Source organism: Mus caroli, chromosome 18 (assembly GCF_900094665.2).
Source record: "Mus caroli chromosome 18, CAROLI_EIJ_v1.1, whole genome shotgun sequence".
NCBI classification, from domain to species: Eukaryota; Metazoa; Chordata; class Mammalia; order Rodentia; family Muridae; genus Mus; species Mus caroli.
Genome location: NC_034587.1, coordinates 61,563,961 through 61,582,252, shown reverse-complemented (window position 1 = coordinate 61,582,252; position 18,292 = coordinate 61,563,961). Strand labels below are relative to the sequence as shown.

Here is an 18,292-nt window from a genome sequence, read left to right as displayed (position 1 = left end):
GGAAGTCCTGTGACCTTCACAAGCATGTGATTTACTGAAGAAACAGGAAGTGAGGCCTGAGATGCGGCTCAGAGTGTAAAATGCCTGCCCCACAAGCATGAGAACCTGAGTTCAGATCTACAGCACTCACACGTGCACACAAACAAGCCATTTTTGTTTCTGTCAGCTTGCTTGTTGCTGAGGTCTGAAAAGTTTTGGATTAGAAGACAACAGACAGGGTGCATAGTAGTCATCAAATAGCAGCCAGTAAGCCTGTGTCATTCATTACCTGTAGAATGATGGTATCATCGCTCTACCATCCATGTACTGGAAATGCAGCTACAATGTCTTGAACCTAGTTTTCCTTTCTCGTTGATCCCCTGATCCCACCTGTGGTGAAGGGAGTGGGTCCCTAACCAAGCCTCAGGTCTTCATCCATAGAACAAAGGGAACTCCTGTGGAACATCTCATTTATGCCAGCCTTCCCTCATGGCTCTTAGAAGCAGTCCCACAGACAGGTCAGAGGTACTCAGGTCTTTAAGGAGCTATGACTTTGAACACCAGCTGGTGGTTGGAGGGGTTGGAGGAGGTACAGTCAGCCCCCAAATTCTTCTTTCAAAAGAGTTTGTTTCTTTTATGTTTATGGAGGTTTTCTCTGTATGTATGTCTGCATACCACATGTGTGCTTGGTGACCCCAGAGGCCAGAGGAAGGCATAGGATCCTCTGGAACTTGAGTTACAGATCGTTGTGAGCCACCACATTGGTACTGAGAATTGAATCTTGGTCCTCTGGAAGAAGAGCCAGTGTTCTTAGCCTCTGAGGCTTCTCTCTGGAAAACTTTAATTCTTTTTTTTTTTCTTTCTCCTCCTTGTTCTTTAAAACAAATTATATTATGTAACCCAGGCTGGCTTGGAGTTCACTTAGGTAGCTCAGGCTTGTTTCAAACTGAAGCTCTGGGGCCCAGCTTATCATGAAGGTGAAATAAATCAGGAAAAAAGACATTAATAGCAAAAGCAAAATGGTGTCTTGAAACCCTGGAGCAAAGAAACGAACAGATGTGAGGTCCTTGTCAGGTATCATGTCAATCCCTGATGCTAAGCTTTAGTTTCACTTGGGAACTGAATTTAATCAGAAGTATTTCCATGGGGAACAAAGCTTGGGAAATTGGAATTGATAAGTCAATGCTTAACTTGGTTTCAAAAGAAAAGAAAAATCCAGTCTCAAAGGGAGTCTATGGCCAATTGGGAATTGTGAACAGATATAATTAGTAGCATCATACATGATAGAAACAGGAAGGATCCCTATCAGTGAGTTCTGCCCTCTGGTTTCTGTTCTTGAAGACAAGCTTGGCAGGTAGAGAAGGGAGAGAAAGATTCACTGTGTGAATGTGGGAAGCCACTGCCATCAGACTGGCTGCTGGCTCTGGGATGCTACAGAGCCTCCCTCCCACTGTGTAGTGTAGCATTTTGCAGACTCTGGAGCCCCTTGGTGTACATGTTCTCACACAAGGGCCTGGGACCGGGCCAGGCATCTGTGTGGTGGTCCTTAGATACTCTTTTATGCTTGAGAATCAAACCCTGAGCAATTTGCAGTCATTTCCACTTGCACCTGAGTAAATTTTAGTTTCTTTCCTTATCACAGATGGCCTGCTTCTAAGCCAAGGGGGGAGGAGAACCCACAGTTAAACACAGGAGGATATTTCGTAATGGTTCTGTGGAAGATTGAATTAGAATTAAAAATGGCACAAATGAGTAGAGAGGGTGCTGTGGCGAGAAGGTTTGCATCCGAGCCCTCTGCACAGGGTAAGCCTGGGTTTTACAACATTTTAGAAGAGAACGCAGAACCAAACCATCTCCTGTAAGGGGTTTCCATATAACAAGGAGACAGAGCTGTCCTTTAACTGTTCCTTTCTCTCTGGTTTCATTCCACTGGGGGTGAGGTGGGGAGAGGAAGGCACTTGGAGACATTTTCCAAGACCAGACCTTCCGGTGACCTATGCATGTGTCTGTGAGAACAGCCAAAGGCCTCTGCGTGTTTATCTTTCCTTGCCTTTCAGTCATGTGGAGATAGATTGCGAAGAGAAAGAAATGTTCTTGGACAGCCAGCTGCCTTCGTTAAATTGTGTGCTGCTACTGTTGCCTCTTCTCCTCTTCCTTTCCCTTAAGGACAGTGGCATGCTGCATAGCCCAGACTGGCTTATACTCACCTAGATAACTCAGGCTTGTTCTGAATTCCGGACCATCCTGCTTCAGTCTCCCGGGTGCTGGGATTATTAGCAGGTGTCTCCATGCCCAGCTCATCCTGTTTCTTGATGCCAAGGGCTATTGAGATGGTAGAGCTGATAAACATAGTTTCCATCCACCCTTTCCTAAGATTGACACCAATTTGCACACTGAGTTCTCGTGGGAATTAAAGAATTCCTGTCTTCAGTCCAAAAGATCTGATTCTTTCCCCTAGGACTAGCAGTACTCAAAGAATACAGAAGATAAAACAACCCAATATTTCTATTTTCCGGAAGTTTATACTCTTCTCTGGGAGCAGAAACACACAGATGAAGCAGAAAGCAATGGTGGGCCTTCGGTCTATGTTGTTAAAGTGAATATCATTTGTTTAACAAACTCTTATGGAGTACCAACACCTTTCCTTCTCCCAAGTCAGCTCAGATGACAAGACTTAGTTTTGAAAATGTTTTCTCCCATGAACCAACCACTACTTCTAGAACTCCCAATGACTAAACCACCAACCAAGGGACCCATGGCTCCAGCTGCATATGTAGCAGAGAATGGCCTTGTTGGACATCAATGGAAGAAGAGGCCCTTGGTCCTGTGAAGGCTTGATGTCCCAGTGTAGGGGAATGCCAGGTCAGGAAAGTGGGAGTGAGTGGGTTGGTGAGCAGGGGGAGGGAGGATGAGATAGGGAGTTTTCGGGGGCGGGGGGGAACCAGGAATCAGGATAACATTTGAAACATAAATGAAGAAAATATCTAATAAAAAAAAAAAGAAAGAAAATGTTTCCTCCCAAACTGCAAAAGGAGTTTCCCTCCAACTTGACCAACTTGGCCCACATATCAGTAAGCAAAGCCATTACTGGGAGAAAGGAAATAAGTGAATTCTGCATGTGAGCAAGCTGTGAATTGTGACCAGAGCTCAAACAGAAGCAGAGTCCCATTCCAACAAGTTTTCTCTTCTAATGTGATGTAAATGCATTTTTCTAAGATGCGGGATCTCTAGTCTGTTTCTATTACTATGGACAGGAGCTAAGAATGACAGCCCATTGACGCCTCTTCTGAAGCTGAGCCTCATAGCACTAGGGAACAAGCTCTGCAAAAGCTGAATTACCTCAGGGCAAGGTGTCCCAGGTCAGTCTCCTGATGAGTGTACATTCTAATTACCGTTTTAACAGTAGTCCTGGGAGACCTTAGGTTGATGATCCAGTCAGTCAATGAGCAGTCATGTCTTAAGCCTAACCGAAAGTCACTGTGACCATGACATTCCCAGCCACTGCCGAGTCTCTATGCTTGAAAGGTCACACAGCAATAAGGGAAAGCAGAGCTTTCGTTCAGCTCCCAGGTATTTGAGTCTTTCACACAGCCACTTCAGACAGGTTAAGGAGCTGTCCTAACTTCGTTTCTTTCTGTGATAAAATACCCCAACAAAAGTAACTTAAGGGAGAAAGGGCTTGTTTCAGCTCGCAGTTTGCGGTTATAGTTAATCATAATAGATTAGAAAGTTACAGTGGCAGGAGCTTGAGGCAGCTGAGACCATTGCTTTCGTAATCAAGATAAAGATGCACAAGTGTGTTCTGCTCACCTTCTCTTTTCTTTTTATCATTTTACATGTTATCATTTTCTTATCATTTTACAGTCCAGCCCAGGGAATGGTATCACTCACAGTGAACAAATCTTTCCAGCCTCGTTAACCCAATTAAGATAATCCTACTGGCATGCCTAGATACCCAGGTGATTCTGCATCTCCTCAAACTGAGAGCTGAGATTAACCATCACAGGAACCTTGGAGGGTTCCAATCCTAGCCTGCAGAGTCCCCAGGTGATGTCCAACAGACTGCAGACAAGCTATGCCTGTCAAGTCATGTCCAAACTAGAGATTTTATAGAAAAATTTAAGTGATGGCTTGAAACAACTACATGTTGGGGTAGTTCTTATAGTCAAAGTAATTAGATCAGGTATTGGCAACATCCCCCATATTTTGACTTGTTTTCCTGAGGTGTTTCCTAGATATTCAATAGGTTTCTTGTTTGTTTATTTTTAGGGTTGTTTTATTTATTTATTTATTTATTTATTTATTTATTTATTTATTTATTGAGGTTTGTCTGTGTAGCCCTGACTGTCCTGGAATTTACTCTGTAGACAAGGCTGACCTTGAACTCAGAGATCCAAGTGCCTCCCAAGTGCCAGGATTAAAGGCGTGTGCCACCACTGCCCGATGACATTTAATAACTTTGAATGGGACTGATAACTTTGGCACTGATCTTTCTCAGCTGTTTTTTTATTTGAGTTTTTAATTTGTTCAAAATTGAAATTGTATTTTCAAGTATAGAGGCACATACCTTTAATCTCAACACTTGTAAGACACAGGGAGGTAGATCTCTGCAGGGCAACCTGGTCTACATATCAAGTTCCAGGACAGTTAGAGTTACATCATAGAGAGAACATGCGTCGAACAAAAAAACAAAACAAATATACATACATATATATATACACATACACACACAAATAACAAAAACAAAACACACACATATATATATATATACATATATATACCTGTGTGTATACAACACACATACACATATATATATATATATATATATATATATATATATATATATATATATATATATATATATATCCTCTGATGTTTCTAGGAGACACACAGCAATCCAGTAGACTTCCTTTCCCTCCAGCTTTGACAAACTCTCTGCCCTTTTCTTCTATGATAATTCCTGAGCCTTAGATGCAGGACTTGAGTTGTAGATGTGTCAGCCATGGTCAGCTGTTCTTTCTGAATTTTGATTAGCTGTGGATTTCTCCAATGGTGTCCATCTGTTGCAAAGAGTTTTCTTGATGAAGAGTAAGGGCTACATCTCTCTGTGGGTATAAGAATAAACAGTTAGGATGCAGTTAGGGGTTGTGCTGATTTTAGTAAAGGAGAGGTTGTAAACTCTCACCAGCCCCAGAAATCTGGCTGAGTTTCCAGGACCAGGAATGATGTTTTCCCTCTTCTTGAGCAGGCCTTAAGTCCAATGAAAGAGATTTTGGTTACTGCCAAGGTATCTGTGCCACCTTGGCATCCTTAGGATTATCATGCCACTGTGTTTGCAGTTGAGGTTGATGGGCATCCTAGCTGGGTGGAACTACTGGTTGCCTCCCTACCTTGGAAGTTTACATGGCATCCCCTCTCACTCAGCTCTTGCTTATGACTTTGGAAATTTGGGTGCCTAGTTCCTAGTCTTCTCTGCATCTTCCATTTTGTATTATAATTTTGTACCACAACTAACAAAGCCATCCCAGGAGCACAGGTATAATTTAGACTGCCATACGCATATATAGTGCCTTGTTCACTTGTTCTATCAGATCACAGCTTCTTCCATGTTGTAAGCTATTGTATTAACATTTTAATAAATCCTGGCACAGGGTTACTACCCACCTTAGACCATTTATGTTCCTGGATGAAAGATACTCACAGCCTCTATATTTTAATATGCCCTATGCAGCACAATAGCTGGGCGACTGCCTAGCCTCCATGCTGTTAGAATCTGCTTTCCACCAATAACCCCCGAGTTACTGCTTACTAATTTCTATGTTCTATCTTGGCTGCTCTTAACTCCAATTAGTCAGCCCTCTGGGCCACATTTTCCTGGCCCAGAGCCCAGGGCTCTCTCCTTGCTTCTCTGTCTCGTGGCAGCTCTTGTCCCTGTCCTGCACGCTCTGCTGCTAAGTCATGGAGTCTCTCCCTTCCTCCTGCTTCCTCATGGTCCCAAGCCCAGGTACCCTAAATTCTCTCTTTTCCCCAGCTATTGGCTGCTAGCATCTTTATTTATCAATCAGAATTAACTAAGGGCAGGTTCCCAGAAGTAATGTGCAGACCCTCTCCTGCAAAGAGTTTTGGGGGACCCCATTAGCATTAGAATACAAGCAGCTACAACGTGCTTCTATAATCTGGGCCTAGCTCCGGAAATCAACGCTCAATTTCCTGAATAGTCCCATCATTTTGCTATAGTGACACATTTGCCTTGAAAGAATACATCTTTCAGTAACTAAAGGCCCAGATTAAAAATTCTAGCTTTAGAAGGTAGCATCTCCTCAGAAGGTTTCATAGGAGGGAACTGTGAACTTGATTTTAAAGAGGGATTTGTTGTGTTTGAGTGGATGAAAACAGAAAGGAAGGCGTTTTGAACATAAGAACAGCATGGTAAAGTTATGGGATGTGCAGAGAGAGAAGCCTGGCATTTGAAGGGTGGAGATGCTCTGGGAAGAGGTTTTTTTCACCCACCCCCACCCCATGGAGAAGTAGCAGCAATGACCTGCTATATCTCTGACTTTACATAACTAACTAGATCATGTTTGAGTATCCAGATTTTACATGAGTTGAAACATGAGGTTTTACATAGATTATTCCCTCAGTTAGGGTTTTATTGCTGTGAAGAGACACCGTGACCGTGGCAACTCTTAAAAAGGAAAACAATCAATTGGATCTGGCTTATAGTTCAGAGGTTTTCTTTATTATTATCATGGTTGGGGCAGGCAGAAACGTGATGCTGGAAGTCTACAAATTGTAAAGCTGAGAGTTCTGCATCTTGATCTGCAGGCAGCAGGAGACTGTATGCCATACTAGGCCTAGCTTGAACTTCTGAGACCTTAAAGCCTGTCTCCACACTATGTCACACCCACTCCACACCTAGGCCACAACCACTCCTCCAAGGCCACACCTCCTAATAGTGCCACGCCCTATGGGCCAAACATTTAAACACATGAGGTTATGGGGCTATTCCTATTTAAACCAACACAGGTAGATTGCTATAAAGGCACATACACCATTTGATCTGTAGTAGGTTTACTGAAGTGAAATTCCAATTTATCACTAGGTAGATTAATTTGACATATGGAATAAGGTCTACAAATTATAAAGCCACAGGTTTAGATTTCTTAAGCTTTGAGAGGCCCTGGGAGTCAAGTTGAACATTATGACTCAGGGCTGTTTACACTTCCTGGGATTTGAGGTTTCATGCAATCTTAGGTATTGTGATGGTAATGATTCTGACCTCACCAGAACTGGCTGAGGAATGCTGAGACCAGCAAGTGTATATATTAACTGAGGAAAGCTGAGTTGCCTGGTTGTTATGGCAATAAATACTGTGCAACTTCTTTTGGAGGTTTCTCATGACATGAAACAACATGATTCTACAAGTGTTTAGCTCAGCAACAAAGTCAGGCTTTTTATATGGCCATAGCTTTAGCCCCAAAGGCTTCATCCTTTATTTAGCTTAGGGAACAGATGAAAATCTGTGGAAAGCCCTGTGTCCAGTTCCTGAGTCAGAGAAATGGGTACTTCATAGGGGAGGCCACTTCATTGGGCAGGAGGGTCTGTGATAACTATGTACAAACAACCCCAAAGCTTATCAGCTTAGAGCTACAGAGAATGTTTGTGGCTCACAGTGTGCTTATGCCATGGGTCATCCAAAGGACTGTGTTCTCATTTATCCTAAAACGATGGCGCAGCTATGTGGGGGCAATCCATGTTGCTAAGATTCTCAAGAGGACTAAAGAAGAAAGAAGAAAACACAGGGGCATGCAAAGGCCTTTAGAATTTGCCTAGAAGTGACACATGACATTACTAGAGATCAAAGCAACACCTCCTTAAAGACTTGCAAAACTGGGTGTGAACATTCGTGACCTGGTCTTCTAGATCGTGTTTGCTCATCCACAGAACCTCAATACCTTGGCTGTAAATTTCTTTTCATGAAGAACCATCCTAGCTAGATATTGTAGAATCTTTAGCAGCATCATTGACTAGATCTGCCCACTGTATGCCTGTAGCTCACTTCCTCAATGTGTTCCCAAGCTACGTCAACCAAAAATGTTTTCAGATGTTCCCAAAGGTCTCCTGGAGGAGACAGGACAAATAGCCCCCAGGTGAAGACCTCTGGCACAGATTCATAGTAGAGTCTATACCTTCCTAGGTGCCTGTCTTCGACTTCTGAGGATTCTACCACCAACTGTGGGTCCTTGAGGAGTTAAATAATCTTTCTGGGCCTATTGCTTCATAGATGCAAATGAGAGGCATGCTAGTCCTCCCATAGAACTGTTTTAAGAGATTGGTTGAGGCAATCCAGTGTTTGCAACATACTTCAAAAAAAGTACCCGATACATAATATTTGAAAATAAACTTTAGACAAACCATACCACCCTTGGAGTGGCCAATGCTTTAGTTTTAGCTCTTGTTGCAGGTGTGTTTGTTTTATGTCACATTGGACATGCTATTTAAACACACAAATCACTGATACTTTATTAATTAAACACACACTAGTTCTTTAGCACCATATGAGTTACCTTAGCTAAGAATGCCCTGGTTCCATTCCAAGGGGTTAGAAATAAAAAGAGACTAGGTGACTCACAAGGGTGACTCAATAGGCCTATATTTAATGTATTTTGTTTCTGGTGGTTTTTCTTTTTTCCATTTGTGTACGGAAAAACATTTTTAGAAAGCAGGAATTCAAAGTTGTCTTCTTTTCATTTTGATGCTTGCTGAGAACAAAGGGTTCATGAGGACTGGACCAAATGTGTCTATTTGTCCTAAGCCTGGAACACGCCAGTCATGGGCACCGAAAGGCAAAAGGTAAGGATTGCTCTGGAGACTGGGCCCTGGGCTGTCTGTCAGCTCACAGGTTCTTTAGAATTCAGTGTGGCTACTCATGCAGCGTCAATGCAATTCTGCACATTTTCACTCAACACCTATGTATTTGGTGTCACATTAGTGACAAAAGCAGGCTAACCCAATGTCCAGTGGGTGATTGTGCAGCTAAGAGCCAGGTACATTGGAATCAATGAGAACAACTGCACCCATTTTTTTTTTTTTTCTTCTCAAAATTGATAGTAAAAGAATTTTTTAAAGACATGAACCCATAGGGACAGAGACCAAGGGGGAACAGACAATAGCAAGGATATAAATCTAAGCAGAACTGAGAAAAACAGAGACCTCACTTGATTTATAACACAGGACCAAAGTCTCAAAGGAGCCAAAGGTAATGAGTCCGGGTGGCTTGAAACTTGAGGGGTTAAAAAGACATTGCTAACCAGGGGAGACTCGCTTGGATGTTTAAAGATAGGTCTATAGATCTTCCCTTGTAATTCTTTCCCTTGAGTGGAAGATTCATGGCTCTACCTTGAAGTTAGTCTCTCCATTCATTGGACAAGTACTGAAGTTGGAAGAGGAAGGGTACTGATCTCTGTTGGATGCCAATCCCTTCCTCCCTTTGTTCTGTGAGAAGAAGGAGTAGCAGCCAGGCTACCAAGTAAAAAGGAGATACCTTAAAACACAGGTAAGCTCAGGTTTCCACATTAAATGTTTCAGCCTGGCCATTTCATGGTGAGGTGAATAGCTGACAGACCCTAGGCACCTGGCCAAAGCTTTTAAAGAATATTTTATTTTCCAGATCTTACATATGAGTGACAGCCAAGGATGACTGGCTACCAAGGGAAGCCCCAAACAAGACAGAGAACGGAGCAGAGAAACAGGAACACGAGCTATGTAGGCAACAGGAATGGCGGACTTAAAGGAAAATGTAAAACAAATAACAGACCTCTAGCAAAATATTCATAGAGATAAAGTAGTCACACTGTAAATGAGAGCCAATTTTGACCAAAAGAGAGCAGAGAAACACCCACTAGATATTAAAAAAATGAGATCATAAATTATAAATTCAATAACGTGGAAAAACTTTCCTAGAAATGTTGACCAAAAAGAAATAGGCAAAATGGGGAGAAAACGAAATATAGGAAAACTAGCGGTGCAAGACGCCCATCAGCTTAAGTAATAGAAGTTTTCAGGGGAGGGAAGAAATAGAAAGCAAAGGGAAGAGATCATTGAGCTGAGGCTATTGTTCAATGATGAATGCTTGCCTGACACGAGGAAAGCCCTGGGTTCATCCTCGGCACAACAAATGAACAGGAAGAAAAGCAACAAATAAAACATTAGTGAAACAAGTCAAGAAATTTCGACAGAACTATTGGATATGAATTTCCTGCTCAAAAGGGCTCATCCACCGCCTGGGGATCCATTCCATATGCAGACACCAAACCCAGACACTATTGCAGATGCCAAGAAGTGCTTGCTGAAAGGAGCCTGATGCTGTCTCCTGAAGGGCTCTGCCAGAACCTGACCAATACAGATGCAGATGCTCCCAGCCAATCACTGGACTGAACACGGGATCCCCAATGGAGGAATTAGAGAAAGGACTGAGGAAGCTGAAGGGGTTTGCAACCCCATAGGAAGAACAACCACCAACCAACCAGACGTTCCCTCCCAGAGCTCCCAGGGACTAAACCACCAACCAAAGAGTACACATGGTGGGACCCAGGACTTCAACCACATATATAGCAGAGGGTGGCCTTGCCGGGCATCAATGGGAGGAGAAGGCCTTGATCCTGTGAAGGCTCGATGCCCCAGTGTAGGGGAATGCTAGGACAGGGAGGTGGGAGTGGGTGGGTGAGGAAGCACCTTCATAGAAGCAGGGGGATGGGAGATGGGATAGGGGTTTTCCAGAGGGGAAACTGGGAAAGGGCATAACATTTAAAATGTAGGTAAATAAATAAAAATAAACCCAACCCAAAACAACAAACAAACAAAAACCAAAGACAATGAATAAACCCAAAACAAAGGCACTCAGTCAGGGAATAGGAAAGTGCTTTGCTTTAAAACAGCAGTTCTCAACCTGTGGGGTGTGACCCCTTTGGGGTGTGGGTGTGAGTAGGGGGCCTGAGATGGGTGGTGTTGAAGGACCGGTGGTGTTGAAGGACCCTTTCACAGGAGTTGAATGTCAGATGTCCTACATATATCAGATACTTTCAATACAATTGATAACAGTAGCAAACTTACGGTTATGAAGTAGCAGCAAAATAATTTTATGGTTGAGATCACCACCACATGAAGAACTATATTAAAGGGACACAACATGAGGAAGGTTGAGAACCCACTGGGCTCAAAGGACAAATGCTGATCACTGTGACAAGGTTGGGAACTCCAGTGTCACTTACCATGGTTCTTGAATGTAGCACTGGACAATCAAGGTGATGTGCACCAGCAATAAACCATTTTAAGGTAAATTTATTTTTAACCTCGGAATTATGTTCATAGCCAAATCATCAATTAAGTATGAGAACAAATAAAGATACCTTTGAAGTGTAAGGGGGTGAAAACCATTACAGTCCAGGAACTGTTTCTCTGGCAACAACTAGTGTTATGTTGTATAATATGGTTACCCCTTGCCATAAGTGTCTATTTAAATTTACATTTACTATAACTGGCTTATCTGTTGTTACTGTTGTGTTGTTGCTATTGTAGTTTGTTTTAAGAGACAGAGGCTTGTTATGTAGGCAGCGCTGCTTGGTGTAGAATTTACCATCTAGAGCAGGTGGGCCTTGAACTTGTGAGTTCTGGGATTGTCAGAATGCACCACTATATCTGGCACAAATATGAAAATTTAAAATTCAACCCTTAGTCACACAACCTACATTTAGAAACCTCCAAGCCACATGTTGCTACTGAGAATCACATTGTATTATGTAAATTAGACATCAACACAATCATCACTGAAGAGTATCTATTAGATACCATTGGGTTATGCTCCATCAAACGAAGAGAAGATGCAAATGCCACTGATTATCAGGCAATGACACAGTAACATATTACATATTTGCATCATGGTGCCTTTCATGTTTTAAAATTTAAGGCTTTGTGAATTCCGAAACATGCTTACTCTAAGAGACTGGACATAGGTTAATAGAAATAAGCTTCAAATACTAAGAGCAACACAGTGATGGCAATATTGGAGTATTGCTAAGGTGCCACGTTTCCTTTAGCCAAATGATAGATTTCCACCCATTAATTCTTAAAATTCTAACAGATTTCTTCCTTCTCTCTAGAATTTAACAGATTAATTATAAGTGTTATTGGGAAGATTGGGTTTCTTTTTAAGGGTCAATTTAGAAGAACTAATCACAGGCATCTGCCCCATCAGCTAATGGAGACCCGTTGAAATACCACAGCAGTAAAGAGAGTGACACCAGGCACAGGTAGCTGGAGAGGTGGAATACAGCTGCAATCTCAGAGTCAGGCTCACTGTGGCCATGTAATAAATGGTGGATGTGATGATCAGAGCAATGGGAAACTTTTAAAACTTAATGTTGCACAATCCTTCAACTCCCTCTGCCCCCCAACAACGTTCCTATTGCTGTGATGAAACACCAAGACCAAAGCAACTTGGGGAGGAAAAGATTGATTTCATCTCACAGGTCCATATCACGGCTCATTGTCAAACAAAGCTGGGGCAGGAACTCAAAGCAGGACTTGGAGGCAGGCACTCAAGCAGGAGTCATGATGTGTTCCTTAGGCTTGCAGTTTGTTTTCTTGTACTCTTCAGGACCACCTGCCCAGAAATAGCACTGCTCGTAGTAGGTGGTGCCTTTCCACATCAATCTTAATTAAGACTTGCCTGCTGGCCCATCTTATGGAGGCATTTTTCTCAATCAAGATTCCCTCTTCCTAGATGCATCTGGGTTTGTATCAGTTTGACAAAAAGACCTCAAACCCTTTCCTTCCCAGTTTCATTTGCTCTATTGGAACTCATTAAGTCCACTTGGTGCTGTCCATGAGAGCAGGGCCGTCTACTAGAAAGTGTCCAGTTTCTCAGGGTCTCCATCCCTGAAGGAAACTAACTCTGTCTCTTCCAAAAGCCATCAGTTGCTTATAGCTTCTCAACAAAAGATGGGACTACACTGTCTATGTTGTGACTGTGGATGGCTTGTTCTTACGCAGGTCTTGTGCATATTGTCTCAGATATCATGAGTTCATGTGAAAACACTATTTTGCAGTAGCCATCACTATATCTGGCCTGGAGTGATTTCTTGAGGGAGGTGTGTGATACGGGTGTCTAGTTTAGGCACAATTACCTCATAACTTGTTCTTTAACATCACCCAGTTTGGGTCTTGGTATTAATTGTTATCTACTATGAGAAAAGGTTACCTGATGAGGGTTGAGAGATGTACTAATCTATGAGTATGAAGATAAGTACTTAGGGAGTGGTTTAATTGTAAGTCCATTTATCAGAAGACTAGTTGTAGGTTCTTCTGTAGGGTTGATGACATACCCAGCCATGGTATGTCTTAGCTTAGATAACAGAACTAGGTATGAGTTCTCCCCTGGATGGTGTTTTCTGTCAACTTGATACAAGCTAAAGTTTTTTGGGAAGAGAATCTTCCATTGAGAAAAATTTTATATCAGATTGCCTGTGGACAAATCTGTGGGGGCATTTTCTGAATTAATTGTTTTTGTGGGTGGGGCCACCCCAGGGAATGTAGTTTTGGGTTGTATAAAGAAGCAGACTGAACAAGCTAGGAAATAGCCAGTAATCAGGTCCATCCATGACTTCTGCTTCAGTTTCTGCTTCCAGTTTTGTGCCTTAAGTTCCTGCCCTGACTTCCCTTGGTGATGAAGAGTTACTTGAGGGTTTTAATTGGAAACAAACTCTTTCCTGTATGTTGCTTTTGGGCATGGTGTTTTATCACAGCAAGAGAAATCTAAGATCGGTGCTATCCTGTGGAGCAGGTGTTACATCCAATGGAGAAGTAATTGGTTACCCCACAGTGTTTGTGCCTCTACTGTTCCAGGCTTGCCAGGCCCTTGTCACTGTAGCTTGCAGAGCTCACAGTTAAAGGGGATTATCTATTACTTTACTCTGAAAGGAGACATCTAGGTGTAATATAAGTTAAACACACATATCTAAAGAGTCAAAGCTAGCATCTGCATGGGAAAGAATTGCAATGTTTGTCTTTCTGGGCCTGGATTACCTCGCTCTAAATGATCCATTTATACGCAAGTTTCACAATTTCACTTTCGTTTACAGCTGAATAACATTCAAGTGTGTTATTGTACCACATGTTCATCTGCTCAGCAGGTGATGGCCATATAGGCTGTTTCTGCTTCCTGACTATTGTGAACAGAATGGCAGTGAACGTGGATGAGCACCTGTCTGTAGAGCAGGCTCTAAAATCCTCTGGGGACACACCCAGAGGTTATAGAGCTGGACCACATGGTGATCTATTCTAGCCTTTTGAAGCACCTTCTCACTGACTTCCATGGTGGTGGCATCAATTTGCACTCTCATAGACCATGAGTAAATCTCTCCCTTCCTCCACATCCATGCCAGGCCAGTATTTGGATTTTGGAGTTTAGCTATTTTGACTAAGATAAATTAAATCTCAAAGTGGTTTGAATTTACAATTTCCTGGTGGCTAAGGATATATATATATATATATATATATATATATATATATACACACATATACATATATATGTATGTATCAGTCATCTGTGTTTCTTCTGTTAAGAATTCTGTTTAGTTTCATGCCTCATGTTTAATTGGGTGATTATTTATTTGGTATATATGTGTGTATATATATATCTATATTCCAAATATGTATATATTTAATTATATATATTTATGATATATAAATATATATTTAATTCTTTGTATGTTTTAGACATTAGTCTTCTGTCATATGTATAGCTGGTAACATTTTTTTCATTCTGTAGGCTGTCTCCTCACTCAAATGATGGTGTCCTTTGTTGTACAGAAATGTTTTAGCTTCATGAGGTTCCTTTGTCAATTGTTAATTCTTGTACTACTAGAGTCCTATTCAAAATATCTTTTCCTGTTCCTATAAGTTGAAGCCTATCAGGAAAGCAACTTTAAGTTATAAGTGGTGTTTATGTCATTGGATATTGGATATATGTGTGAAAAACAATAAAATTGAAAGCATGAGCATATAACATACCCCTCCAATAAAACAATTCTAAAGAAATTAAGATCTAAATGAAAACAAAAATCTTTAAAAATTAGAATTTTTAAAAAGATATATATATATATATATATATATATATATATATATGAGTATACTGTAGCTGTACAGATGGTTGTGAGTCTTCATGTGGTTATTGGGAATTGTATTTAGGACCTCAACTCACTCCAGTCAGCCTGCTTGCTCCTACCTGAAGATTTATTTATTATTGTTCATAAGTACACTGTAGCTGTCTTCAGACATTCCAGAAAAGGGTGTCAGATCTCATTACGGGTGGTTGTGAGCCACCATGTACTTGCTGGGATTTGAACTCAGGACCTTCAAAAGAGCGTCAGTGCTCTTACCCGCTGAGCCATCTTGCCAGCCCCCAAAATTAGAATCTTAAAAAAGATATTATGTCAAGAAAGACTTTCTTTTTTTTTTTTATTTTTTTTTCATTAGTACTTCATTTTAATTAAAATTAACAGTTTAGAAGGACTAGACTGGAATAGTGTTTAATATCAACTTCTGGGAAAAAAGTCACATTTATATAAAAGAAATGCAGCAGGTCAGCAGAAATCCAAACGGTGCAGTTCCCATTATTGCACATGGGTGAAATGTGCTGCTTGGCGTAGGATAATACTTGGGCTGGGTCACAGGAGAAGAGAATTCAAAGAGCAGAATCCTCCAGTCTGCATTTATTCTAGACTTGGAATTCTCCAGTGGTCTTAAAATATAACTAGTATATTGGACACGTACATGCTCTTTACAAACACATCTGCCATGCATTTTAGCTACACACATCCTATCTGTTCCAGTCTTGTGTGAGCTCACTGTATAGCTCTCCCACACACAGTACAACATTTGCATACAAAGGCCCCAGTGTTCACACTCATGGACAACAGGGGAAGTGAGTTTCTCTTTTCCCCTTATGGGGAACNATACTGTAGCTATTGTTCACCCTTGGAGCACGTCTGATTTTGGTCATTTACGTTAGAGCATGAGAAAACATGACGGTTAATTGTGAACAGCTACTAACATAATTCCTACACTGCTACTACACAATAAAATACAATTAAAAAAAACTTCCCCACCACATTCATTAAGGTGGCAATAACTGTATGAAAAAGAAAAAAAGGCTGTAAACATATAGAAAAGTTCAACTTTGTCTTCTAAACAAATTACAAAATGATTTTTGTTTTTAACCTTGAGTGTTACTAAAAAAAAAAAAATACGTAAACCGGTGGACCTAGTTACCACAAAGACTCATTCTAAGCCCAGGTTTGACCTTAAAGTTTGGCCTGAGCTAATTTGGCCTTCAAGTTTTCTCCAAGTTTGTCCATAAACTCAAATGTATTCAAGTAGTCAGAACGTTGTACATTGGGTAAGCCTTTAATGCAAGCAGCCAAGTCCTTAGTCATAAAGCCAGCCTCAATGGTCTCAATGCAGACGTCTTCCAAAGCCTTTGCGAAGAAGCTGAGCTCAGTATTGTTATCAAGCTTTGCTCTGTGGGCTAACCCTCGGGACCAGGCAAAAATGGAAGCAATGGGGTTGGTGGACGTCTCTTGCCCTTTCTGGTACATGCGGTAGTGACGTGTGACAGTGCCATGGGCAGCCTCTGCTTCTACCGTCTTACCATCTGGACAAATCAGCACACTGGTCATCATGCCAAGGGAGCCATAACCTTGGGCGACTGAGTCTGACTGCACATCCCCATCATAGTTCTTACAGGCCCAGATGAAGCCTCCCTCGGACTTCATAGCTTGGGCCACCATGTCATCTATGAGCCTGTGTTCATACCAGATCTTCTGAGCTTCAAACTGGGACTTGTATTTCTTGTTATAGATCTCCTGGAAGATGTCTTTGAAACGCCCATCATACTTCTTCAGAATAGTGTTCTTGGTGCTGAGATACAAAGGCCAGCCCTTCGACAGAGCCATTTGGAAGGAACTGTGTGCAAAGTCTTCAATTGACTTATCCTGGTTGTACATGCCCATGGCAACACCACCACCTTCTTCAAAGTCATGTACCATGTATGTCACCTTCTGAGTTCCATCTTTTGGTGTGTAGGTTATCTCTACTTTTCCAGGCCCAGGAACAACAAAATCAGTTGCTCTGTATTGGTCCCTGTATGCATGTCGGCCAATGATGATGGGTTTTACCCAGCCTGTCACTAGCCGGGGGATATTTTTGCAGATAATAGCTTCCCTGAAGACAGTGCCACCCAGAATGTTTCGGATGGTGCCATTTGGGGATTTCCACATTTGTTTCAACTTGAATTCTTCAACCCTCTTCTCATCGGGGGTGATGGTAGCACACTTGACGCCCACGTTGTATTTCTTTATAGCCTCTGCAGCATCTTTGGTGACCTGGTCATTGGTGGCATCACGATTCTCTATGCCTAAATCATAGCTATGCAGATCCAGTTCCACATAGGGAAGAATGAGTTTTTCCTTAATCAATTCCCAAATGATTCGTGTCATTTCATCTCCTTGCATCTCCACCACAGAACCTCCATGGATTTTCCTGGACATTTTTACTTCAATAATCCGGCTCACACCCGTACGCACACACACACAAGCTGTAATAAGCCGGCCCCAGTTAGATCAGCATCCGCCACAACCTTCGCTCAGAAGAAAGACTTTCTTTAGCTCTGCAAAAACATACAGATAGGAAAAACATCATTTAAAGTCTACGTACATAAAGGAGGTAAAGCTTCTGTGTTTGGGAGTAGTGTTGCATGCCTGTGATCCCAGCACTTTGGGAGGCTAATGTGGAAGGATATTGACTTTAAGACTATCCTGAGCAGCATGGTGAGGACTTAATTCAGAAACAAACAAACAACAGCAACAACAAGCAAAAACCCTTTGTGGAACAAAGGAAACAATATAGTTAGAAGAGAAGCCTTGAAATGGGGCAAAATAATTGTAATGAATGTGCTAATGCAGAATTGGTATCCACAATATATAACGAGCTTAAACAAAACAACAAAAGGAAGAAAGCCCAATAAGAAAAATGGTCAAAGGACAGGAACAAGCAATTCATGGACAAAGACACATAGTCAATAAATTATACTAAGATGTTCCGTCTCACTACTAACAGTAAGTGTTTGTTAAAACTCCAAAGAACTGGCATTTCTGATAAATGCAGCTCTCATCCCTTGTTAAAGATGCTTCCTTTTACAGCAGACATAGGACCTATTCTAGAGACCCACAACTGGCCAATGCCATGCCCATCCACA

General features: G+C 41.7%; 1 protein-coding gene across 1 annotated transcript; it reads right to left on the bottom strand.

Annotated features, from left to right (window-relative positions):
* Positions 1 to 15,498: 15,498 nt before the first annotated feature.
* LOC110284994 (isocitrate dehydrogenase [NADP] cytoplasmic) lies at positions 15,499 to 17,681 on the bottom strand. Its single transcript, XM_021151005.1, has one exon. It carries the CDS (start codon positions 17,583 to 17,585, stop codon positions 16,341 to 16,343), a length of 1,245 nt encoding a protein of 414 aa, XP_021006664.1. The 5' UTR covers positions 17,586 to 17,681; the 3' UTR covers positions 15,499 to 16,340.
* Between the last annotated feature and the right edge of the window lie 611 nt (positions 17,682 to 18,292).

Excerpts from the sequence above, each read along its gene's own strand:
- LOC110284994 (XM_021151005.1), bottom strand. The coding sequence starts at position 17,585 with ATGTCCAGGAAAATCCATGGAGGTTCTGTGGTGGAGATGCAAGGAGAT.